The 27,646-nt window shown below is 38.3% G+C and overlaps 1 protein-coding gene across 3 annotated transcripts in view; it reads left to right on the top strand.

The window, feature by feature from the left end:
- LOC149138846 (RNA polymerase II degradation factor) overlaps positions 1 to 27,646 on the top strand; it is an 85,368-nt gene that overhangs the window by 18,310 nt on the left and 39,412 nt on the right. For 2 of the 3 annotated variants that reach the window (XM_089448529.1, XM_089448527.1), the window contains exons 3-5: positions 10,700 to 10,810; positions 10,915 to 10,970; positions 11,240 to 11,384. In XM_089448529.1, the coding sequence (XP_089304655.1) occupies positions 10,700 to 10,810; positions 10,915 to 10,970; positions 11,240 to 11,384 (312 nt within the window). The remainder of the gene's footprint in view (positions 1 to 10,699; positions 10,811 to 10,914; positions 10,971 to 11,239; positions 11,385 to 27,646) is intronic. The other variant, XM_089448528.1, reaches the window with a different exon arrangement.

The raw sequence follows: 27,646 nt of genomic DNA on the forward strand, positions 1-27,646 counted from the left end.
AACTGGAAAGCAAAAAGAATTCACGCTTTAATGTTTTATCGCTGTATTATGTTGATCATGCTTAGGGACAAAGTTCATGATAGTTGAAAGGGCATTCTTAAAGAAGAGGCCAAGTTCCTCATTAGTTTTGGAGACCGAAATTCTCTTAAAGATGGTGTCACTTTGAGCTCTGGAGTTGTCCTTGTAAAGGGCATATTATTGCTATAGCTACATCTATTCTAAAGAGGCCAATCTACTTAGTTTGAAAAGGCTGAGAGCAATCATCTCTGCGAATAAACCATTTAATGACTTTGAAGTCTGGCACTTGCCCATGAAGATTGTTCACTTATTAAGAATTGGTTGATGGTGTAAGTTCCCTTATAAAATGCTATAGAAGACAATGAAATGCAATTCCTTCCCCTGGAGACACTTACTCTCATGAAGTCTTCCTTGGAGATTTGTATCTATTCCTTGACTTGATATATCTTTCCCTTTGTTGATAGTTGGAGGTGTTGTTTCTTTACAATGCTAGATGGAGGTAGAATACAAGCCCTACAAAAGCTACAATGGACCCTAAATACATATACATTTGCTTGGACTGATATCAAGATGGAACATCCTTTGCTGACACGATGGATTCCATCATATATGTTGAGGCATGGGGACTCTATGGTTCTCAACATCTTAATATGAAAGTTTGCAAGTTTATTGGACTTATAAAAGGTGTAAATGAAAATTGTAAATCTAGGGTTTGTAAACCTTAGAAGACTTGAAGTCCTGGATGTGAAAGCCCTAGGGTTTGTGGATAAAACCCTAGAGTTGGAACTAGATTGATAATTCTATTGAATGGAGAAACTGTAGCTCATACAACTAAGGAAAGGAAAGCAAACATGCTGATGATGAGGATGAGGATGTTTGCAAGAAGGTAAGGATCAAGAGGGAGTTGGCAAATTCCCTACAATCCTCAAAAGATAAGTACTTTATATCTCTCTTCCTTGTTTATTATTGTTTTTCTATTAGTTAGTCTCTTGTCTTTGTTCTTTTTGCTGGGTTATAGTCATTCTTCCATGGGCCTCCTCATGAGGATTGTAGGTACATTGTGAACGCTGCCATGGCTTAGGCAGTAGGTGGAAGTATTGGTAGAACGAAGCAAAATTTGTGGCAAGAGGATTCTCCTAGGAAGAGGGAGAGATTTATGAGGAGAAATTTTCTCCAGTTGTCAAGACTCGTGTCAGAGGGAGCAATGATGAAAGGAAGATTTGCTTCCATAATAAAAGGAGCAATCATATCAGAGGGAGTTGATCTCTAAGTTCGAGATGGAGGATCTTGATACATTATTTCTTGGGACTAGAAGTGTGGTAGAAGCCATATGAGATCTTACTTGGTCAAAAGGATGCTATATTGTTATGATCCTTCAGAAATTTGGGATGATAGACGACAAATCCCTGGTCATTCCCATGATGTCCAATTTGATGAAGCTGAGTGGCAAAGGGGGTAGCTTGGATTGTCTCAGCAGAATTGTTTTAGCGTTAGAATGACTGGAAAGTAGTTGTGGTGATGAATTCAGGCAGATTAGTTTATGGTTGAGCCAAGGCATGTGGCACAACATGTGTTGAGGTATCGACATGGTACAATTGGATAGGGATTCACAGATTCAGCTTGGGGTTTGCTATGATGAGTAGGAAGATGACAACACTGCTGGAGCATAGTATATTACAACTTGTTTGGCAAATCGTTGCTTTGGAAGTTACTTGCATAATTGTTTGATCAAGTGTGGGGAGTGACCATGATGGTAGGTCAAAGCATGTGGTGAGGCTCCTATGTATTTTTATGGTCGAGTTGGTTCTTGACATTCTCACAAAGCCTCTATCTCTGGATCAAGTTGGCATACTTTTGGGACAAATTTGGAGTGATTGAGAATGCTTCCCTTGGTTGAAGGGAGTGTTGATGTTGTAGCATCAAGGGGTGGATAATCTCCCTTAGGTCATGGGTGTTGACCAAGAAACCATGTAATATGGTTGTGGAGATTGGCCCAATTAGCATCGAGGCCTCTGAGTGCTCCCTCGGTCAGTGGGTTCTGACCATATTGCCATGGGGTTTGGCTAGTGGGTTGAGCGAGTGCCTTATAGCATCAAGCAAGTATTTTTACCATTCAATGACATGTGATGACATGTGGGAATGGTAAATGGGCCCCAAGTTTCACCATGGGTTAGGTGGGTTTCTTGATAAGACTCCAAGTGATGACTTGGTAGATTGGTGACCCAAGGGTTTCACCATGGGTCAGGTGGGGTACCTGACATGACTCCAAGTGATGACTTGGAGATTGGTGACCCTAGGACTAGTGGGTGACTAGTTCCTCTATTTGATGTTGATGTGGGGGTGCTTTCCACATATAGTGGATGGATTGATCAACATAGCCGAGCTCGTTCAACCTTTTCTTGGGATAGAGAAATTTTTTATTCAACAAGATAACATTTGGAAAGGTCAGTATGAATACCTCCCTAGCTATAAGAGGGAGTGTTGATTTTTGTGGCTATGCCCAGTCTTCATAATTTGTTCTAGCCCTCCAAATACATGAGAAATGAAAAATATAAATGTAAACATCATGTTGACTTCAAATGAGGGAATTTCAATTTTTGAAATCTAAATTTTATGCCTCTAAAAGTCAAGTCGTCCCTCCAAGAAGATCAAGTCGGCTCAGCCCAATAGACACACCAGTTTGGGCTCTTTTGATTACTATATAAAGGAAATTCAACCTCCTCCTCTAGGCATCAATTTGGATCACTTTTGTTCACACGTGGGGGGATGAAAGGGACGAAATCTGAGGCATACTGAATTATTCTGAGGCAGACCTAATTCTCTGAGGCAGACCAAAATTTCTGAGGCACAGCTGACCGAATTTCTGAGGCTATTCATAGGCAGTTTGAGCAGGTTTGACTTGGGTCTGGTTACTGGTCAATTTGATTTTTATTTGACTGAAAGTTTAGATTGTATCTCTTGTTGAATTAGACAAATTTCTCTAAGAAAAGGTTGCTAGGATTTTCCCTAGTTTGGGTTTTCCCAATATAAATTTTGTGTCTCTTTTTGTTTGGTTGTATCTTCACGATCCTGCTGGCTTTATTATTTATATTGTTGAGATTTCCTGTGTAATTGCTTAATGATGAATGTGACACAAGATGAATTAATGAAGTAATCATTGGAAGTAATTATCAGTCTAGAAAATCTTGAAAAATCAATAGTAATAACCATATAACAATGATGCATGAATCATGATCTCTAATGTTAGATTGGCTACTTTTTTACTTCCAGTTTGAGAAGTGGTAGAAAATTAGGGATGGACTTATATATCTAAACATTGCTCTTGATCTGGTTGGTTTGTAAATTAAAATATTAATGATCTTTGATATTTTTTTTGTTGGCTGATCCATGGGAAGGTTTGAACTTGGAATCTAAAGGAACATAGCACTTCATTATCAAGGCAATTGGAAATCGAGCTACCTCCTCTGGGTTAATGATCTCTGACATTAGGCCGCTGCCATATCGGAATTGTAATTTAGGAATGTTTTTCTCCCCACATTTTTGATATATATCAATGTTGCGAAAATCGTTATTGGGAGTAAATCGCTGAGGGGAAAAATCGGAAAAAGTCGTAAAAATCGGGAAAAAATTGTAAAATACAAAAATATTCATTTTTTTTTCAAAATTTTTAATATCTAAAGCATCTACAACATAAAATAAATACATTGACACATAAATATGATAAAAAACTAATATATAAGATGTGTAATATCATTTGTAGTGCTACATCACACATAACAGTGAATCATGTCCTGAATAGTAAGTCCTGACTCTTGAGTCCCAACTTAGCCTCAAAATATCAACAAAAAATATAATAATGTATATCATATCATGAGTCATAATGTCATATACAATGAAATGAACCAAATAACTAATACTACTGATTTCCTTTGCCCCTCTTGCAAGAAAATGCAATAGCTTTCCTTTTCCCTCTAGATGTAGATGCTGGTGGAGTTGGCAGTGGACTTTGCTGTGCTCTAGAAGCTGAAGAACTAGGAGCTACAAGTGGTAGACCACATCCTCTATTAGTGGCAGGGGTTGCCTGGCTAGGTGGTGTCACCACCTCCTCCTGTTGCTCCTCCTCTTCCTCCCCCTCTTCCTCCCCCTCTACACCTTCCACTACCTCATGCTCTAACCAATCATCGACAAACTCTATGAGAGGCCTCTCGGCCTCAACCCTCCATGCAACAGTGGTGTCAATCCCATCCAATGAGATGGCCTCCATATCAGCTATCCTCTCAAGTTTCTTCATCCGCAATCGAAGATTGTAGTAGATGTAGACCATGTCATTAAGTTGTTGGGTCTCCAATTCGTACAAAGATCATAAAATAATAATTATAAAAAAATTATTTAACGAATTCAAAAAATTAATTGGAAATTTGGAATATTTTAATTTTTAAGTTTAACCTATTGCGCTTCTTGTTGTGTATTTTTTCAAATACACCCCAGTTGCACTCACATCTTGAGGAGCTACATGTTTGGCTGAGGATTCGAATGGAAAGCTTTTGTAGATGGGGTACTTTGGCATTATAGCGAGTCCACCATGCATCTAAAACAAAAATACAAATAAGATAAACATAAGAAAAAAATGAAATTTGAAAGTTGAAGCAAAGTATGAAGTTATGAACTTGAAGAGACAATGAAATTTGAAAATACCTGGCATTGTAGTGTTCCTATCAGTTACAACCATCTCAAAGCCAAATGTGCCATCTGCCATCTTGTATATCTCCATTTCTTTGGAGATTTCTGCACGTTCTTTGGAGATTTCTGCACGCTCTGCTGGAGATCGCATCATCCTCTCAACACATGTTAAGAATCCATCCATGATCTCAACATCAAATAAGAATCCACATGGGTAAGAAAATGCAGGGTTCAGATAAATCCCTATAGCATGAATGGGACGATGGAGTGTGTTGTTCCATCGTTCATCAATCACTTTCCACAGGAAGAGTTGTTTCTGAAACCCTTCATCTCCCTTATCATCATAATAGGCTCCAATGGATTCTTTGGCCCTGTCCATGGCCTCACACAAATATCCCATTGCGGGCTTCTCACCATCAACTAATCGAAGAACCTTTACCAAAGGTTCAGTAATGGTGCACACCTCCCGCACTCCTGCCCAGAAGTCTTCCTGGTATGAAACTAATCTGCATATGGCCTCTCCTTCTCGTTTGCGGCTTATTGTCAAAGCACGCCACTCCTTTGAAAGAAACATTCTTTTCACATCTCACATAGAATTCAATAAGGATTGAAGAGATATGAAATTGGTGGCAAATCGTTTAATGGCGGGGCGCACCAACTTCTTGTTGTTGATGAATTTTCTCATCAAGCTAAGCACAGATGCATGATTATATATAAATTTTGTAATGCTTTTGATGAGTCAACAATATCTTTGACAAAGGAAATTTTTCCTATGTCCTCCAATATCAAATCAATACAATGTGCAACACAAGGTGTCCAAAATAAAGTAGGATGCCTCTCCATAAGCATTTTGCTAGCAACAACATAATTTGCAGCATTGTTCGTTATGACTTGGACAATATGTTCTGCACCCACCTCCAAAATAAACACATCCAACAAATCACATAATAATTTTGCATCTTTGATATGTGAAGATGTATCGACATATTTCATAAACATTGTCCCCTTGGGACAACTAACCAAGAAGTTTATAAGGGTTCTCCCCTTTTGGTTGGTCCAACCATTTGACATCACAATGCATCCTGTTTGTTCCCATGATGCCCGAAACTCCTCCAATATTTTGGTGCAGTCAACCTTTTCCTCTTGAAGAATGTGTTTTCTAAAGTCATCATAAAAAGGGATTTTGTACCCTAGGCCAACAATTGCAATAACATCAACAACACACTGGAAAAGTGGATTATTCCTTGCAACACTGAAAGGAATATCACTCCAAAGGAGAAACTTGCCCAACAACTTGTCAGCTTGTTCTTTCTCTTTTTTTTTTAAGCATTGAGGTGATAGATGGTTGTGAACCAGGCGTGGTTCTAGGAACAAAAAATGATGAGGTAACTACAGGGTTGGTTGTAGACATTGACGCTGAAGTAGGACCAATGCCACTTCCATATTCACCTCCTAACACCTTCCCTGCTAGTTCCTTCTTCAGTTCTGCTTCGAGCACTCTCTCTTGCTCTAATTCTTCCAATGATCTCATGGCTTTTCAGATGATTTCCGCATTTGTATTGTTGCAAGGCCCTACATCATATCCAGGGATTTGTGCAAGGTGATACTTCAATCTATAAACCCCCCGACATATGTTGTCCACACAATTTGCAAGACAAGTTCAATCTATCAAACCCTCCATCAGGTTCACCATATTCCCATAGAGGGTCCAATTTCCTTGGCATGTTTGTAACTTGGTTGAACTCTTGAGTTTTAATGTAAGATGAAGTTTGAACTTTGAAGTTCAACCTATGGCACAATAAGAATTGCAAGTTACAAAAATTAAAAAAAAAATTACATGCATGACACAACACATTGAATTTTTGACAAACAAACAAAAAAACCTCAACTCAATCTAAAATGAACTCTCTTCATTCTATGCAACAATAATGAAAAAAACACCATCAAATCCACTAAAAAAACTTTGATAAACAATGGGTTATAGAAAACCAAGCAAAAACAAGCAAAAAAACCAAAACAAAATTGCCAAATTTGGTGCCCATACCTGGAAACAACGGTTTGCCGGAGAAATTTGATCCAAAGACGAAGTCCTCTTGCTTGGGATGCTAAAATATCCAAGCTTCCTCCTCCTCTGCCCTAGCAGACGCCTTCCAGGGTTCCTCTCCTCTTCAACTCTCAATCCACGCCGCTGTCTGTTCAAAATGACAAAAAAAATCATGTTTTCCCTTATAAAACACGTTGTTTGCCACCCCCACGATAACTTCCCATTGAATCGCGATAACTTCAAAATTATCGCGCTTTTTTTGAAGTTGGTGCGATAATTTCACCGATTTTTTGGGAAAAAAAACCGCGTAGTAATCGGGCAAGTTTATCGGGAATTTGAAAAACTCGCGATTTTTTCATGTTATCGCGATTGTGACACTGATATATATATATATATATATATATATATATATATATAAGAAAAGAAAAGAAGAATTTGTGTACTAATGTATAAGTGGGACTAACAGTACTCTATTGAATTGCCCAAATATCTCAAGTAGTACACAAGACAAATATATAACAAAATAGATCAACTCTGCTATCTAGAACAGAAAACCATTATTGCTTGAGTTTTAAAGCATCAGTTATGCCTTTAAGCTCGATTTAGAGGCTAAATTGATCTCTTAATCCAGGTTATATCAACTTATACCATGAATAAAATTACACATTAGATCTGTAATAAATTGTTTTTGCTTGAATTATGCCTTGAAACATGGATTCAAAGGCTAAATTGACATCTTAACTTAAAGTTGACTTGGGATCCCATGTGAAAGTTGACTTGGGATAAACCTAGCATCAACATCTAGGTTACATCAATTTATGGATTTAATAGAAGTACCGACAAAATCTGCAATGCGAACAGAAAATTTAGCCCGAGGGTTGGCTCAATTGGTCAAGTCCCTGTCGTTAAAGCACCTTTGCTTTTGAGAGGTCACAGATTCAATTTTCTCGACACTCTCGGGGTTAGGCTTTGTGGTTGAGCTGGCAGGAAGTGATCTCTTTGGGTGGATCTGCATGGTACAAATATTCTGTGGACGTAGCGGTTACCGATCTCCGGGTTCCATGAACCACATAAAAAAACGTAACAGAAATTTGCCCAAAGGATCAGTTATGCCTTTAAGCTTGGCCTATAAGTTATATCATAGATGAAATAACAGTAATCGGCTAGGGTCCCAAAAAGATTAAATTAACAATAATTGGGAAAATGATCAGTCTTGGTGCCCTTGTAGTGTTAAATGGTGTATTCTGGATTGTTCTGAAATATCATTTTGTTGATTGCATCGAAATTATTTTGATTAGTCAGAGGCCATTTCACCTATGAATTTTATTTTTTAAAGTAACTTTTAAATCTCGTTTATATCTACTTTTGCTATGTATAAAGAAACTTAACTATGCTACTGACCTAATCTATAGTTATTAGCAACAAAGCTGTCATGTAATGAGTAAACACAATACTGCTTAAAAACATTTTTAATGAAAATTAAGACTTATGGAAAATTTGCTTCGCTAAGTTTTTCATGAGCAAGATACTGAGATAAAGTAGAAAGACAAATTGATAATAGCATCCACGCTTTTCCTTTTTATCTGTATTTCCCCCATTTCTTTTGACATCCTTTACCCTCAAAGCATTGGTGGCTTCCATTCTAAATGGGAGGACTTAATTAAGAATAGCACTGGTTTCAATAAATAATATTCAATATGAGAGTTGGATGCCCTTATTTTTTGATAAAGCATATTCAGTACGTAATTTGTTTAACCTAACAGGTTATTGAGATGCCACTTTATTGTGTGCAACAAAATTTGGCAATCGGCTTGGAGGGTAGGGTTTACCCCCGATCAATGGCTATTGTTCTTTCAGTATGAGTCATGATTTTGTTTCACCCAATGGAATTAAACTTCAGTAAAGTTGCTGTACATACTACATATTATTTGGGACAACAAATGAAGGTTCTCATGTATCAGAATGCCAATTCTCTTATCCTTGTCATAATCTGACATGTTCCATATAATTGAGGTGTTGATTTCACCTCCTTTTTCCTAAGTTATGTTTGTTTTTCTTGTGTACTGAACAGTCCCGTTGACCTACTTTTGGTCATTTTTTGGATGTTAATAAATTTATCTTATCCTGATTTGAAATTTCTAAACTGTAGAGACAGTCACATGATTTTGTAAGTTCTCTGTTTGTTCAGTTATCTTGCTGCATGTTTTTTGCCCTCAGTTAGGTGCACTGTTTGTAAGTTGAGCAGCTTGAGCTTCTCTGAATTTATTCTTATGCTGGTGCATGATAGCATGTCCATAGAATTAGAAGGCAAGTATTGGGCATGGTCGGGAATACTCTCCAACTTCAAAGTAAATTTTGATGGAAATGAAGTGTTCGAAATGCCAAAAGACATGGATAATATAAAGAAAATGGGGGCAAAGCACCCTTGTCCCTCTAATTAGAACAATATTGGAGGGGCACTTTAATTGATCTGATTATAAAGAAAACTCAGTTTGTAACCTAGGCGTTTGAAAAGTCTAGACTCTAAACTTCTTATGGTATAGAGATTTTTTTCCAGTTCTTAAGGATTTTGTTCTTAATATGTTCTAGAACTTTTAACTTGCTGATTGTTTTTATCTATATAGTCTTTGAATAACATCACAATTCTCGAAATCAATTTGAATATTTCTATCTTCTCATAGGCAGTTTAGCATGATTGATTTTTCAGCAATTTGCTATTTTCAATGATGACATGACATGACATGAATTAAATGGAAATAGAAATATAGCATCAATTAGTTATTAATAGAAGTTAAGATACACCAATATAATTTTATTAATGTCCGATGGATGACCAGAAAGGTAGGTCAGTATGACTATTTTAAACCCAGTGTAAATACAATGTGGAAGTGTTGATGTTTGTACCTCGGGCACATACTTACAGGCTGAAGTGTCTAAGCGTGCAGAAGTCGCCCAAAGTCTCGTTAGGGCACTTGCTCAAGTATGAGGGAGTTACTATTGTAACATAGCCTAAGTCTTAGGAAAAACACATAATTTATTATGTTGGCTATTGAGCTAAAGAAACATAGGAAAGTAAAGTATTTACTTTAGTGATTATGTTTTAATCTCAACCATTGATCTACAGGAGATGAGATCTAATCTCGGCTGTCAATCATTTTGGAAACTAGGATTAGGGATTTAGCTCAATGTAAAGTTATAAAAGCAAAGCTAAGGACAGGAGAAAAACACACCATACAGCACAAGCCATTGAGAGAAGGGATTTTCTCAAGTGAGGAGTGTTGATACTCAAGTGTATGTCTGAGGTAGGTGCAGAAGTGTAGCATAGGAGATCCAGATCAGCCAAGGAGATCAAGGACAGATTTAGGATTTGATTAGCTGGATCAGATTTAGTGTTTGTGTAAGTGTAAATTTTTCAGTTGGGCCATTGTCCCAGGATGGGAGCCCAAGTGGCAAGTAGATTCTAATTTAATGAAGAACTGATTTGATTGCGCAGAATTTGTACGTGTCACATGTGGTTTAGATTGGTTGTAATTTTGCTTCTGCTGAATAATTGGGTTAAGAACCTAGTTGTGCATTTATTCAATAGATGTGTGTGCTAAATCTGCTAGGAACTAATTGCTGAGTGCTGAAGTGCAAAAGCAAGTCCTAATTCATTGCCAGAAGCAAGTACAGAAAGTAGGAAACAGAACTAAGTGTCTAGATAAGAGCTATAAACTAGTGGTCTAGAAAGTTTAAACTGCTGCAAAACAAGTTTTGGTCAAAGAGAACCAAAGAAGCGAATACAGACAGGCTATTAACTGTTTGTGGGGTGTTGCTTTTTCTTTATGGCAAATTCATGCTCTGATTTTTTGTTATGTTATGAATGACAAAGACCTTTATTTTGTAATATATTTTAGAACCTTGAATTGTTTCCTGTTTTTATGCAAAATGACTAATGGATATGTGGGTCATGAGCAGGAGCAAATAGAAGCAAGAGACCATCAAATACATGAGTTAGAGCAACAGTTGGAAGAAAGACAGAGACAACTGCGTGTGAATCAGATAGAGACCAATGAAGCAGTGAGTCAGGTTTTCCACATTTCCTCTCTTTTTTAGCTCATAATTGATACTTTTATCTGGTAGATTAAGCAAGGTTGTGCATTCAGTTTTTGATCTTATTTTGTATTGGGCAGGTATGGGCGAAGGATGGCCTGCTTAGAGAGCAGAATAATGAGCTTGCTACGTTGCGGTATGGATGTATAAATTAATTCAATCTTAAGGATATTGAGTGGTATCTGTATGTTTGAAATTTGTCGTGTGGATTTGGCAAGATCACATTCATTTTGAACTCTTTCAAGAGGTAGCCTTGGACTTGAAACTATGCATGTAATTTGACTCATATTATAAACTAGTGCACATCTTGGTGTGTGTAGGTGCTGGTTAGTGGAACTTGACTAGAAGTAGTATTCTGGATGTTACCAGCTTAATTTGATTATGCCTAAACTTTCTTGATTTCAGACGGGAATGTGAGACTGCAATGTCTGAGCAAAAGGCAACAGCTGCACAGTTGGATACCGAAAGAGTACAACATACTGCAGAGATAGAGGAATTGAAGGAACGACTATGTGAAAAGGATAGACAGATCCATGAAATGGAGGAACAAGTAGGTTATTAGTTATAATCATGAAATATGGTTGTCCTCTTGTTTCGTTGCTAAACTATTTGCTATGGTTGCTTCAACTCATTAATACAACAATATTAGTGATATAAATATTAAAAACTACAGAAATAAGAAACTGATACTAGATGATATTAAGTAATATGGCCCTAGATACATGCTGTATGGATCAGCTTATCAATGAAATATCAAGATTCATCACCATGAAAAGCTCATAAGCAGGGGTTCATTACTGTGCTGGGTGGGTGTGTGGATGGTTGCATGGAAGCTGGAGTGTGCATGGACTTGGTGTTTGTGAGACACATTAATCTGCATAAAGTGTCCAACGAACCCTGTTTTCCTCCCACATCAAAGCACCAACACAACACACACACACACCACCACCAGAAAAGGCCTTATATAATGCCAAGTGATGTTCTGTAAGGAAAATGCTTAAAAATATAGAACAAAAAGTAAGTTAAATTAAACAGATAATATGAGTCAGCAAACTGTCAAAGCTAAAAGCCAATGAATACCTTGAGCTTTGGAGAGAAAGATGTTGATGCATAGCAAAACTGAGTTACATCTTAATCCAATTTAAGATAGGGCACATTTTTTGCAATATGTATTCTATTTATGGTATCTGTATATTTGTTTAATATTTATGTATTGGTCCATTAAATTTTATCAGATAGATCTGGAATTGCACTGGAACTGGAAAAACCAAAATATTGAAGCAGACTGGAACTCAGAATATTTTTGGAGAAAGAACTGGCCATATAAAAATACGTGAATATTCAAACTTAAAAAAAAAAAATATATTCATGGACATCATTGTAAATCCAAACCATTTTTGAAAACATTGGCATTGACAAAAGTCACCGAGTGTGTGAAATATATCATATCCGCAACACCAGGGAAAAAATTAGCGGACTGTAGCAAGCGTTGAAAAATTCAAATTAAATCCATTTTTTTTTCTAAACATATAAACCATCAACAACATCAATTAAATACATAGGCACATAAATTAAGAAAAACACTGATAGATATGATGTAGTGGATCAACAACATCAATTAAATACATAGGCACATAAATGAAAAAAACACTGATAGATATGATGTAGTGGATGGCAACATGAATGTGGAAAAACACTGATAGATATGATGTAGTAGAGGGCAACATAAATGTGGAAAAACATTGATTGATATGGGGTAGTGGATGAGAAAAAATGATTAGATAAAGGTCTGTTTTGAATCTTGGACCTCGATAGCTGTCCAATCAAGGACTCAAAAGTGGACAACCAATACAAAATGACATAAAATATATTGTTGATTTTGTATCTTCAGAAGGTCTTCTACACTGGCTTGGTGTGCTTAGTGTGTAAAAGATAGCTGCTTGGTGGAATATTTGATTTTATTATTTCTTTCATAAGTTTAACTTAGGAAAGGACATTAATTAATTTAGTTAGTTATTGTAGACTATTAAAAGCCAAAGTTCTAAGGATACATAACTAAATTATTTAAGTGACTTTGATATAATCTCAATTGTTGATCTCAAGTGAGGTTTATGATTTAATCCTAGCGATTGATTACTTAGGAGATTAAAGTTAGAAATTTTGGCTTAATGAAATTATAAAATAAGCCTAAGGTAGAGGTGAAGATACATCATTGTTGAGGAAGCGATTTTCTCATGAGTGAGAGGCTTGATTAGATTGAAGAAGAGGAGAATACTAGCAGGGAATTTCGGGGTAAAATTCAGGGAAAGTCGAAGGTAGGAAAGAGAGAGGATGAGTCAGCTGAAGAGGAGTGCCAAATTATCTAGAGGTCGAATTACTCAAGTGCGCAAGGGTGGTATGAGGGAAAAGAGTGGCCAAGTTGCTGGTTAGGAAGGCTAAATTTTCCAGAGGTTGAGGTTCTTCAGTAGTGCTGACTTTCAGGGGCTGATTTCCTTGAGGTTATTTTTTCATAGTTGGGCTAAGTTTTAGGTTCCCAACAATTGTATTTTTTGTGTAGTCTTTGTGGGTTGAGGTCCATATTTTCTTGAGAAATTTAATATGGTTGTTGTAGTGTGATTGATTTCCTTTTTTGACTCTCGTTGTATTTTATTTTCCTGAGTTAATATGCCAATTGTTTATCTTATCAACAATTTTAGAAATATTTGAGATAAATATTTTTTGGGTTTTTAATAAATTGTTGAAGTAAAATAAATCAGATTTGGTAGAATTAACATGGTATTAGAACAATAGAAGCTTTGTTGGGTAGATCATATATCACAAGGGTTTTATGGGAGCAAATTATTTTTTGCAGCATAATTTATCTTGTACCAAGGGTTTTGTGGCCAAAGTCTATATGATAATATGGCATCAAGTCTGAGGTATAAGACAGGTTGGAGAGGGATGCAAGCTTCAGCCAATGGAAGGAGCAAATCACCATTGTTTTTAATGGTAAATGGCTTGCGGAAATTGCAAGCCAAGAGATTCAAGTTCCTCAGAATGCTATCCAAGCAATTGAACATAAGCTAAAATATATAAAAGCAAGGGGCATCATTTTGGATGGTGTGAGGGATCACATAATTCCACATAAGAAAGAGATTCAACCTATAAAATGTTGACAACCTCGACAAAGCTGTACTAGAGTGACAACCATAACTTAGAGATGGTGCTAATGGAGAAGCTAAATAGCATCAAGATGAATAGGTCTGACACTGTGGCCTCATACTTAACAAGGATTCAATAGGCTTGTGATGAACTTTCAACTATTGGGGAAGAAGTGGATGAGATGGAGCTTGTAAAACTAGCATTGAAAGAGTGTACTAAGTAGTGGGTTACATTTGTGACAGGTATCCTAGCTAGAGATAAGCTTCATGGTTGGGCCAGATTGTAAGACGATTTCACCCAACGCAATGGTGGAGATGTGGAGAACCTTGCTCTTACTGGCAAGCAAAGAAAGGAAAAGGTAAAGTTAAGCAAAATCAGAGTGCAAGAACAACTTCACAAGGGAAGAAAGACATGAGCAAAGTCAAGTACTTTACATATCATAAGTTTGGTCATTATGCTAGACAATGTCCAAACAAAAAGAAAGGTAAGGAGAAGATAAAAATAGTTGCATCTGCACAGATGGATTAGTTGGAAGAGAAATTTGAGAAGGAATTTACTCTAGTATCCTATCTTTTTGGCACTATTACAAGAGGGGTGTGGTTTGTGGACAATAGATCATCTCGACAAATGACGGGATCTCGTGATATCTTCACTAGTATGGCTAAGGAGCATAAAAATCTACACGTGGAGCTTGGTGACAACACTAGGTATGCAATGGAGGGCATTGACAACATACAATTCCAACTAGACTCGGGGAGTCTTATGGAGGTGGAGGTAATGTATGTACGTGGTTTGGAAGAGAATTGAATCTTAGGTTCAACCATGGAGGACAGAGGACTTAAGGTCAATTTTGTGGGAGGTGAAATAGTTGTTAGGTTGAAAGGGGTTGTTATTAGAGTGAGGCGAGTTATAGGAAGAAGGGAGAATAACTTTTCTCTGTTGAGAGGATAGTCAGTGGAATCCTAGGACATAGTAGTGACAACCAGAGTGAGATTTGGAACAAAAATATGGTACATCTACACTACAGGGTTCTACCATTGTTACATGATATGATCATTGGTTTTTCGATGTTTAGTGTGGAGCATGATGGTGTGCGTAAGGGATGTGTGCTTTGCACACAGGCTAAGGCAACATTTCATATAAGTAAGTCAAAGTCCAAGGGTGTGTTGGATTTGGTGCATTTCGACATCTATGATCCCATGTCAGTGTAGTTTATCTCAGGATTTAGTTATTTTGAGACATTCATAATGAATATTTTAGGAGGGCATGGATTTACTTCTTGAAGGCTAAGGATGTGGTCTTCAGTTGGTTTCAAGAGTTCAAAGCTCTTGTGAAGAACCATACTAGGAAGAATATCAAGGTCCCGAGATCAGATAGTGGGGGTGAGTATACCTCCAACGAGTCTAAGGATTTTTGCAAGGAAGTAATCAAGAAAGAGTTGACATTGCCCTACAATCCTCAACAGAATGGAGTGGTAGAGAGGAAAAACAAGAGTGTAGTCGGAGTAGCTAAGGAAATGAGCTAATGATCAAGATTTACCTATGTTCTCTTGGGCAAAGGCATGTAATATGGTTGTATACTTGTAGAAGATGAGTCTTCACAAAGCATTGGAGGACATGACTCATGAGGAGGCTTTTCCATGAGTAAAACGAAGGTGAGTCATTTGTGCATCTTTGGAAGTCCAATTTATGTCCACATTCCTTCAGAGAAAATGACTAAATTGGAACCCTCATCAGAGAGGGTCATTTTTGTTGGATAGAGTGGGACTTCAAAGGCCTAAAGGGTCTATATTCTAGGATAGAGGAAGATAATGGTTAGGAGGGATATCAAATTTAAGGAGCGTGTGACCTTTAAGAGGTCACGTGGAATAGATCCAACTGTAGCAAAGGAGTAGAAGTGAGAGGCTTCGAAGGTTGAGCAAGGACCAACAACACCAACAATAGGGTCATAACCTTCATAGTAGGAGCGAGATGTTCCCTCGAGCTGTACTAGGAGGAGGCCGAGATAGGAGCATGTGGAGGCTCCTAGCAACAATTTTAGGGAGAGTAGATCACTAGCCAAATTTTCTAGTTATATGGCCTTAATGAGCAACATCAATGAGTTTGAACCTTTTATTTATGAGGATGCAATAGATTAACATGTTTGGAAGGATGCCATCTTGGAAGAGTATAGTTCCAAGACAACGAATAATGTTTGTGAGATAGTACTAAGGCTTTAGGGGAAGTTAGTGGTCACTTCTCGATGGATCTTCAAGATTAAGCATTCACCACATGGCAATTTTGAGAAGTACAAAGTCAGTTTTGTGGCGAGAGGGTTCTCCCATAAGGAAGGAGTAGACTATGAGGTGACATTTGCTCATGTTGCTAGATATGCATATATCATGGTGCTTGTTTCTATTGCTTCGGGGATGGAGTGGTGGATATATAAGATGGATGTAAAGACTGCCTTCCTCAATGGGGTGATTGAGGAAGAGGTGTATACTGAGCAACCTTAGGGCTTTGAGGTGCATGGGAGGGAGCCCCATGTATGTAGATTGAAGAAGACCTTATCTAGACTTAAGCATGCACCTCACTGGTGGTATTCCGGGATTAATGGGTACCTACTTGGATTTGGGCTTCACTAAGTGTGAGTTGGACTCCAACTTTTACTATGTACTTGTTTATGGTGAGCCACTTATCATTACTGTATGTTGATGATCTATTTTTAACAGGATGGAAGTAGATCACAAGGATGTGCAAGGAGGAGCTTGTTTTGGAGTTCGAGATGAAGGACATTGGTTTGATGCGCTACTTTTTGGCATTAGAGGTGTGGCATCAACTAGGAGAGATTCTCCTAGGGCAGGGTAATTATGCTATTGAGATTTTGACGAGATTCAGGATGGGGGATTACAGGTTGATGTCTACACATGTGATCATCAATTTGAGGAAGCTAAGTGCTTATGAGGGTGAGTTGGTGGATCTCGCCTTGTATAGATAGTTGATCAAGTGCTTGTTGTATTTAGTCAACACTAGCCCAGATAATTGCTTAGCTGTGAACACACTTAGCTAGTTCATGGTGGAACTGAGGAGGGTTCATTGGGTGGAAACGAAGCATGTGCTCAGGCACCTTCGTGGTACAATGGAGTATGGATTGGGGTATGTCTGAATTGGTTGAGTGGAGTTGCAAGGCTACACAGATTCGGTTAGGTTGTTTCAGCTTGGAGTTAACTATGATCTCATCGTATAGTAGGAAGCAACACTTAGTGGCACTTAGCTTAATAGAGGCTGAGTACATGGTAGTAAATTTGGCAAGTTGTGAGACTATATGGCTTTGCAAGATGCTCACAAAATTATCTGGTTTTGAGATGGGCCCATTGTGATTTATTGTGACAGTTAGAGTTGCATTAAGCTCTCTGGGAATACAGTGTTTCATTATAGGTCCAAGCATACCGAGATCATATACCACTTCATCAGAGACAGGGTTTAGAGAGGTGTTGTGAGATTGCAGTACAACTCCATAGAGGAGTAGGTGGAAGATATTCTCACCAAGCCTCTAGTGAAGGTGGAGTTTGTGTTTTACAAAGACAAGCTGGGGGTGGTGGATAATCCCTTCCTTGCTGGGAGGGAGTGTTGATTTTGTAACCTCGAAAGGTGTTCTACATTGGCTTGGTGTCTTAAAATATAGAAGATATTTGATTGCCTCTTTAGGTACTTGCTTGGTGAAGTGACTTTTTGATTTCTTTCCTATGATTAAGTTAGGAAAAGTAAATTAATTATCGTGGACTATTGGGTGAAAGATCTAAGGATAAATAATAAAATTATTTAAGTGACTTAGATATAATCTCAAGCATTGATCTCAAGTGAGGCATAGGATTTAATCCTAGCAATTGATCACTTAGAAGATTAGGGTTAGGGATTTTGGCTTAGTGAAATTATAAAATAAAGGGAGAGGTGAAGAAACACCATTGTTGCGGAAGTGATTTTTTCAAGAGTGAGGTGCTCGATTAGATTAAATAGAAATGAGGAGAATTGCAACATGGAATTTTGGGAAAAAATTCATAGAAGCCAAAGCTTACGAGAAAGAGAGGCCAAGTCAATTTAAGAGGAGGGTTGAATTATTAGAGGAGGGCCAAAATATCTAGAGGCCAAATTACTCAAGTGCATAAGGGTCGTACGAGGGAAAAGAGGGGCCGAATTACCGACAAGGGAGGCTAAATTTTCCAAAGGTTGAGTTTCTTCATTAGTGTTGATTTCCTGGGGGGCCGATTTCCTCGAGGTCAATTTTTCCCATTGGGGTTGAGTTCTAGGTTCCTAACAATTGTAATTTTTCTGTGTGTTCTCTTTGGGTCGAGGCCCAAATTTTCCGGAGAAATTTAATATGAAGGAAAATTTTGTTGGGCACAAATATGTTGTTGTAGTGTGATTGATTTCCTTATTTTACTTTTGCTGCATTTTATTTTCTAAGTTAATATACTAGTGCATTTATTTTATTAGCAATTTTAGATGTGTTTCAGATAAATATATTTTTGGGTCTCGAATTTGGAAACACACACTGGAGTGCAGCCCTATGGTGGTCCCTTTTGGAGAAAGGTTGCGGTCTCTGGACTCGTAGGGGCTAGGCAATGTGGTTCTTGCAATGCGACCCACAATTGAAGGTTGTAGTGGACATAAACCAAATCATTAAGACGTTGGAAATCCAACCTATAAGGTCGTAAAAATGTCAGAGGGTCATAAGTTATAATAGTTGTAATTGCTTAGTTAATGTTTAACCTATTACACTTCTTTAAGTGTATTCTTTTCAATTACACTAATTGTGCTTGCAACTTGAAGCTTTACAGGTTTGGCTTAGGACTAGAATGGAAAATTTTGGTAAGAGTGGTGCTTTTGCATATTAACATTGCCACCAAAAGTCTACAATTTATTAATTTTTATTTGACGAGGAAGGTGAGATGTTAGGGAAAACTTATTGGTTAGGCACCCGACATCTTCCCTCATATTAAATTTTCCTTGATATCCCCCCCCCCTATTAGGGAAAACTTGTAGGGTAGGGGAATATGTTAGGTAAAACTTAATAAGATGTAAAAACATGGTTATATATGAGTTTTATGACACTCCTAGTTTGATCAATGGCCTCCTTAATGTTATTTTTTCAATGTTTTATGCTGCAACAATTACTTGTAACAATTCTTCTTCCAATAACAATCATTTTATCCAATTATCTTCAATCTTTCAATAACAATAAGCAACGTTAGATAGAACATAAAACCATATGCACAATAGAAGATAACCAAGAACAATAGAGACACAAAGATTTGGTCAAAGACTAGGGAAAAACCCCACAAGAGGGGAAACTCGTTCCAAACTCTTCTATTAGATTGTCATCAAATGTTCAACAGAGAGAGACATAATCCAAGTACATCAACAATGAGTCAAAAGGTCAAAGCCTTGATTGTTGCAATCAATGATCCAATATCCAATCAAATCAAAGCATGCAAGTCAAATCTGGTCAAACTTGAATTTTGCAATTTCCTGTCAAAGTCAACAACAGTGGACGTTGCCTTAACTAGTCAACAATCAACGATCAAAGTGCCTAGATAAATTTGGTCAAGGTCGCAAATAATTTGGCCTCTTTCGCTCAATCAACTTTGGTCAAAACAATCCTCAAAACAACCTCCAAATTCGGTCATAGTCCACAAGTTGACCTATGGAAACCCTAGCTTCAAAACAACAATCAAAAGTGGTCAACACATGCCCAGAATTTCGGTCAGTAACCTCCTAAATTTAGTCTCCCAAGAATAGATTAGAAATTGGTCAAAGTATCCCAAGTCAACCAAAGTCAAAGCAAGTCAAACCAGTTCTAAATCAGAAGTCAAACTTGGTCAACAAAAACATCCTCTCCCTCCTTCACACGTGTGAACTTGGACTTGTAATTTTCGGACTAGATCAAACCATCAAAGGAAGAAATGATGTGTGGTGAGATGTCCCCAAGTGATGACAAGTAATGTCTATTTATATGTGGATTTGCTGGTCGAATTTCCTTGTCTAGGTCCACTGGAACATTTTGTGTTTTCATGGTTCCTCGTTAAAAATAATATTTTTTTAAGTGCAAATGAAATTCTTCCAAGAGCTAGTAGGGTCTTGAGAGGGTGGGAAGGGCTTCCCTAAGGAGGGAATTTCTCCCTGAGTTGCCAATTTTCAACACTCCCTCTCAGCTAGGGAGGAATTTCCAACTACATCATAAGTCTCATCTCAAATGTCTCATCATCATTATCGTTTTATCATATCATATCTTGTCTTTGCTCATTTGCTGAACATTCTCGATCTTAAGAAGAAGAATCATCATAGGAGAGATCAATTTACCTCCGGGTAAAGATCCTCCAACCCTATATGCAACCGACTGATCGAAAAACTCCTTCTAGATAATAGGGAAGATCAATTTACCTCTGGGGTAAAGATCCTCCTAACCCTATATCATTTGACAATAGGGGATATCTATTTGCCACAAGTGACAAAGTTCCTCCAAACCCTATGTCACCCAACTTGACCCTTAGTTATCAAGTGGTTTGAACTTTGAACATTTGGCATCCTAGACTTAGGGAGATCAATTTACCAGACGTGTCTGCCATGGGTAAAAATACTTCGACCTAAGTACTCTCCTCACTCATTGGCTAGATGAGTGGCAATCCCAACAAGCCCAGCTTGTGGGTAGGATGCATATTGGTGTATACTCTGACAAGTCCCAAATGTGGTAGGGGAGATCAACTTATCAAAAGACAATGATCCTCCAACCCTATAGTGCAGAGTTCCCTCAACCCTAGGAGCTCTCTGACACTAATCCCTCCCTAGGAGCTCGGACAAGGCGCGAGAGCATAACTCAGTGTTTGTGATCATTCGCGACTCGAGAGTGTCACATCTACCAGTCGAAGTTGCTCTTTGAAGACCAAGAACTTCCCTTTTGGTAAAGGCTTGGTAAGAATGTCTATATCTTCTCATCAGTCGAAATTTGATGGAGTCTTACGACTCCTCTTTGTGCCATATCTCGAATATAGTGATATCTGATCTCAATGTGCTTGGACATGTTGTGGAACACGAGATTCTCTGAAAGTCGAATCCCACTCTTGTGGTCACAGAGTATCGTAGTCGTATTCAGTACATGTTCAAACAACTCTCCAAAGAGCTTCCTCAACCATACTGGCTCACAGCTAGCCAATATACGTTTGCCTTAATCGTGCTAAGAGCAATAGACCTCTGCTTCATGCTCATCCAAGATATCATGGTACACCCCAAACTAAAACAACACATGGATGTGCTCTTCCTGTCAACAACATTTTCGACCCAGTAGACACAAGTGTAGCCATATAGTCTTACATCTTCGACAATGTATCTCAAACCAAGGTTGATAGTCCCATGTAAGTATCTCAGAACATGTTTAGCAGCGACCCAGTATTCATGTAGAGGCTCGGTCATAAATTGACTCAAATGTTCATTGCAAAACATATGTCCGGTCTAGTGTTCACTAGGAACGTCAATGCCCCACTCAATTGTCGGTTCTTAGAGGGATTTTCTAGATTAGGTCTTGTAGCTTCCCCACATAACTTCTTGAAGTTCATCTCCATCGGTTTGGCCATGGACTTGCATTCTACCATTCCAAATCTTTCCAACAACTCGACAACATATTTCCCTTGTGAAAGGAAAATCTCACTAGGTGCCTAGGAAGTAGTGCATCAACCTAAGGTCTTTCATTTTGAACTCAGAATCTAGCTCCATCTTACACTCGAGAATAAGAGGCTTTCCACTTGTTAAGAATAAATCATCAACATAGAATACCAAAATCAGGGGCATAACTTGGTTAACTTTGAAGTAGAGGTTTGGGTCAGCATTGCTTCTCGACGCTCGTAAATCCAAGCTTCATTAGTTAGTTTCAATGCGGGCATACTAAGCCATGGGGGCTCGCTTCAATCCATAGAGTGCTTTCTTCATCCTGCATACATGCGTCTTATTGTCATGCTCCTCAAAGCCCCGTGGCTGCTCAACATATACTTCTTCCTTGAGAATGCCATGTAAAAACACATTCTTCACATCCATTTGGTGAAGTGTCCATCTCTAGATAGCAACAAGAGCAACGATAGATTGAATGGTAGTATAGTGGGCAACCGGTGCAAAAATGTTATCATAGTCCTCTCCCTCTTTCTAGGAGAAACCTCTAGTCACAAATCTTGCCTTGTATTTCTCAATACTTCCATTTGCACCATGCTTAATCTTGTACAACCATTTAGAAGTCACAACAGACTTTCCTTCGGGTCTTGGAACCACTTCCCACACATCATTCTTCATTATGGACTCATATTCTTTGGCCATAGCGTCCTTCAATACCTATTCTTTCACTGCTTCTTCAAAGGTGTGTGGTTCAACCTGTATCATGTTGCTCATTGTGACAACATATCCTTGATATCAACATGGATTCTTGCTTTCCCTAAAGGTTCCTCTTGTTGCAACATGTCTCTCAACATCTTGTAAAGTGTCACGAAGCCATATCTGTCTCTTCCTTGCAGGGGGATCACATGAAAGGGGATCTAAAAGATGCATAGGTTGCATGGGATCATCAACAACATATGGCTCAGGGATCAGAGAATCTTCTTGTATATCCAAGTCATCATCCCTTCTTCCAATATTGGCAGGGGGAGGAGTGTCCCTTGCTTTACCAAGGGCAACATCTTCATCAAATGTCACATCCTTGCTAAACTCTATATTCCTTTGACTAGGCACATATATTCTTTAAGCTTTAGAATTTTCTTAGTAGCCAACAAGCGTACCTTTCTTCCTAGAAGCTTCTAGCATGTTCATCTTGTCCTTCGACACATGAAAGTAAATGGGGCAGCTAAAGATTCTCAAATGTCCAACATTGAGCTTCACACCACTGTGTTAGCTATTTCACCCCATAGAAACTTGACATCTTTTGATCAAGCAACATGGTTCAGGAAACTTCCATGATAGTCATGTTCTTCCTTTCAGCAACATGCTTATGCTTGGGGTTATAAGGTACGATGGTCCCCTTCTTGATTCTTTCTTTCTTGCAAAATTCAATGAACTCATTTGAAATGAATTCTCCTCAATTATCAACTTTGAAAGCTTTGATTCTTTTCCTTGTTTGATTCCCTATCAATGCCTTGAAGTCTTTGAACATGTCAAATGCTTGGTCCTTATGTTTCAAGAAGAAAATCCATGACTTGCAGGGGAAGTCATCCACAAAGATTATGTAATGCAGGTAGCTGCCAAGAGAATTCATTGGCATGGGTCCACATAGATCATAATGTATGAGTTGTAGTATATTGCTGGTCCTGCTTTTGCTTGAAGGGAATGGTCACTTCATCTTATTTCCAAAACTCCATCATGATCTATACGAATCTTGGGCTTCCCAAAAACCATCCTCCTTACCTTAGGCAATGCTTCATAGTGAAGGTGAGCGAATCATCGTTGCCACAACTCACATTGATCCCAAGGTGAAGGCGTTCCTCAAGCTTGATTCCATGGGCCAAGTGAGGACCTTTCCATTTATAAAAGCAACCTTCATTCCTTTGTCCTCCAGGGCAAGTATGGACACAAGATTCTTATTCAATGCTGAGCCCTGGCACATAAAAAACATCCTTGAGTTCCTTGATCTTTTGGGAGGATGAGAAGTCTCCTCTCTGGTAGGTTGTCCTCCTCTCTTCCTTCTAAGATTGTAGTTGTTCCTTGGAGCACTTCTTTCTTCCGGACAATCTCGGGCATAATGACCATACTTATGACAATTGTAGCATTCGATGTTGGATGTGTCCTTCTTGAATCCTCTATTGTTGTTCTTGGATCCTTGATTGTTGCTCTTGAATCCTAGACCTTGTTTCGTTGATTTTGATGGACCTCCTCTTCCTTTCTTCTTCTTGGCTTAGGCAACAAAGGTAGAGGGCTCTTCTTCTTCATGCTTTTGAATTCTCCCTTTAGAAATTATCCTGGTCTCATCCTGAGTGCACTTGCCTAGTAGCTCATCAAATGAAGGAAACATGCCATTGTTGCTAATGGTGGTAATGAATGTCTCCCTAATTGGAGGAAGTCGTCCAAGTGCAATTAGTACAAGCTCTTTATCAAATGTAATTTCCCTAACAGACAACAATTGATCCTTGAGTTGGGATATCCCCATGAAGTATGATTGCACAGTCTCCCCCTTGTTCGTCTTAATGTTCTTGAGTTGACTCTTCAAAGAAAGAATATGGCTCAAGTTGTTGACTTCGTACATGCCAACCAACTTAGCATACATCTCCTTGGACTTCTTCAACTTTGAAATATAAATAATCAAATGGTCTCTCAAAGAATCAATAATAATTTTCTTAGCTTTGACCTCACATTTCTTGTACTCGGACTTGACAACAACATAAGAATTTTCCAAAGGCTCAAGTACGTTGTCTTCAACATATTCCAAGACATTGTTCTCATCCAAAGTCACATCCAACCTGGTTCTCCAAACAACATAGTTTTATGAGTCATTCAACTTCTCCTCAATCTTGAAGTATGAGGTAGACATCTTGTTAATTTTAGATAACAATGGTATGTTCTATGATTTCACATAATTTACTTCAATGTTCCTTTAGCAACCCAATGACAATTCATAGTTATATCCAGTAAGTGAAGAATAACAATCCCAATTCCTTTCACGGGATAAGTGGCATTATCCCCAAGTGTAATCTCCATATCCGTCTTCTTTTCAATCAACTTAGAGAGAGCTTCTTTGTACCCAGTGAAGTGCCTTGAGGCACCACTATCAATCAATCAATTATCCAATGTATCCGGAGGAGAGGCAGTGGTGAGGGCAGAAATAAGATAAAATTCTTTTTGCTTTACAACATTAACTTCTTCACACTTGGAGTTTCTCGACTTCTTGGGAGGACGACCATTTCCATTTCGAGTAGCGGGAGCATTTTTCTTTCCTTTGTTATTGAACTTGCTGTTCATTTGATTTCCATTGCCCTTGAAGTTGTTGTTATTGTTGTCATCATCTCTTGGAGTATCCTTCTTGTGAGGACACTCTCTAGCGAAGTGGCCAAACCTGTTACAATTGAAGCATCTTCCTTTTCTTCCTTCTTTGAATCCCGGCTTGAACCCTTGACCTTGATTTCTTGGACCAACATTGTTCTTCCTCTTAGAATGAGCGGAGAAGGCGATAGGATTGTTTCCATTTGAGGGCTTGTCTCTTTCCATCATCCTTATTTCTTCTTGAGTGCATCTAGCCAATAATTCATCAAATCTTGGAATCTTGTCATTGTTGAGGATGGTAGTGTTGAACACATCCCATTCTCTTGTAAGGCCTCCAAGTGCGATAAGAGTAAGCTCCCTGTCACGAATGACTTCTCCTATAGATAGGAGATCATTCTTGATCTAATCCTCATGAAGTAGGATTGGGTGGATTCTCCTCTATCCATTTTGATGTTTTCTTGTTATTGAGAAAGAGAACTTGATTTGCATTATTTACTTTGAACATCCCAACCAACTTGTCATACATCTCCTTAGATGTTGTTTCCAAATCAGAAATATAGGCAACCAAATGCTTGTGAATCACATCCACAATAATTTTCTTAGCTTTAACCTCACCTTTCTTGTACTTTGTTTGTGCAACAATGAATGCATTTGAAGGAGTCTCCACTACTCTTCCTTTGACATAGTCCATGGCATCATTTTCTTCCAATGTTAGATCTAGGGACATCTTCCATGCATGATAGTCGGATTTGTCCTTGAGCTTGTCCTCGGATTTGAAGTAAGATGTAGTCATCATTGGGACTAGTTCCAAGTTCTCGTCCAACAACTTCCTTTAGTGATTGCTTTTCCTCACTCTTGCTTGGGATTTGTCTTCACTTGAGCTCTAATACCATGTTAATTTTAGATAACAATTGTATGTTCTATGCTTTAGCATAATTTACCTCAATGTTCCTTTAGCAGCCCAATGACAATTCCCAATTATATCCAGTAGCAATCACATTAACTTAAACACATTGATAGTAAATGCAGATAGAACATAAAAACATGTGCAGATGACAAGCCAAGACAAGATGACACAAGATATGGCGGATGCCAATGACAAACCCCAATTTAGGGAACCCTTTGATCTAATTTTCTTATTATTCTTCAATAGTTCAGGAGAGAGAGACTAAAAATATCAAATTAACTTGTCCAAAACAGTCTTTACAAATCAGCAGTCAACTGCAGTCCTAACCAGAAAGTCAATGTTGGTCAAAGAAGCTCCAAAATGTCCTCCAAGCAGCACGGTCAACATCAGATAAATTCGGCTCTCCAGAGGGTCAAAGCCAGACCAAAACAGTTCAGTCAAATTAGTCAAAGGAGAGAAAACACAGCTGTAAATTCTGCAGTCAAATATGAAGTCAATGCTGAAGTCAACCCTGGTCAATGTATCCTAAACTCCTTGAAAACTGTGTCAATAAATGCGGCCTTCAAAAATCGGATTTTGCCCACAAGAACGAAATCAACGCTGGTCAAAAGCACCCCGGTCAACACTCTTCTGTTTTCCTGAAATTTTCGGCCAGCAAACAAACTCAGAAATTTGTCCTCCTTTCACACGTGCAAAGTAGAGAAGGCTGCCTCCAAGCTGTACGAACCAATCAAGAGAGGAGAGAGAGATATATGTGATGAGATGAGTGATGTCCAAATGAGAGAGAGGTCACTCCTATTTATACACTTCGTTGAGGGTGAGGAGACACATCTATTGGGCTTCATGAGCCTACATTTGACTGAGGCCGACCTTGACAATTTGTGCATGAGAGAGAATAAATTCAAAATTCCACTTCTGCTTGTCAGAATGAGATGATCTTTATATCAAAATTGAACCTCTCGAAAAGAGGAATCCAATGCAATAATCATCTCCATCATATGAGTTGTCCTAAGGTGGAATTTGGCCCTAGTTTCCAATTTTAACACATCTTGACCAAATCAAGTAATCTTCAACAGTGGATAAGAAATCTTCAAGGGTGATTGCTCTTATCTCCTCGGGCTTGTCTTCACCTCAACTCTGATACCATGTTAATTTTTCAATGTTCTATGCTACAACAATCACTTGTAAAAATTCTTCTTCCAATAGAAATCACTTTATCCAATTATCTTCAATCTTCCAATAACAATAAGCAATTGTGGATAGAACATGAAACCATATGCATAATAAAAGACAACCAAAAACAATAGAGACAGAGATTTGTTCAAAGACCAGGGAAAAACCTCACAAGGGGGAACACCCTTTTCAATTCTTCTTCTATTAGATTGTCATCAAATGTTCAGCAGAGAGAGACATAGTCCAAACCATACATCAGTCAACCGTCAAAGTGGCTAGATAAATTCGGTCAAGGCAGCAAAGAATTCACCCTCTTCTGCTCAATCAACCTTGGTGAAAACAGTCCTCAAAATAGCCTTAAAATTTGGTAAAAGTCAAAGAGTTGACCTGTAAAAACCCTAGCTTCAGAACAACAGTCAAAGGTGGTCAATGCATGCCCAGAATTTCAGTCAACAGCCTCCTGAATTCGGTCTCCGAAGAACAGATCAGAAATCTGTCAAAGTAGCCCAAGTCAACCAAAGTCAAAGGAAGTAAAACAGTCCCAAATCAGAAGTCAGACTCGGTCAACAAAAACATCCTCTCTCTCCTTTGCACGTCTGAACTCAGACC

This window comes from Pinus tabuliformis, chromosome X, assembly GCF_031772625.1.
Source record: "Pinus tabuliformis cultivar Carrire ecotype Pingquan chromosome X, CPIR1, whole genome shotgun sequence".
Classification (NCBI taxonomy): domain Eukaryota; kingdom Viridiplantae; phylum Streptophyta; class Pinopsida; order Pinales; family Pinaceae; genus Pinus; species Pinus tabuliformis.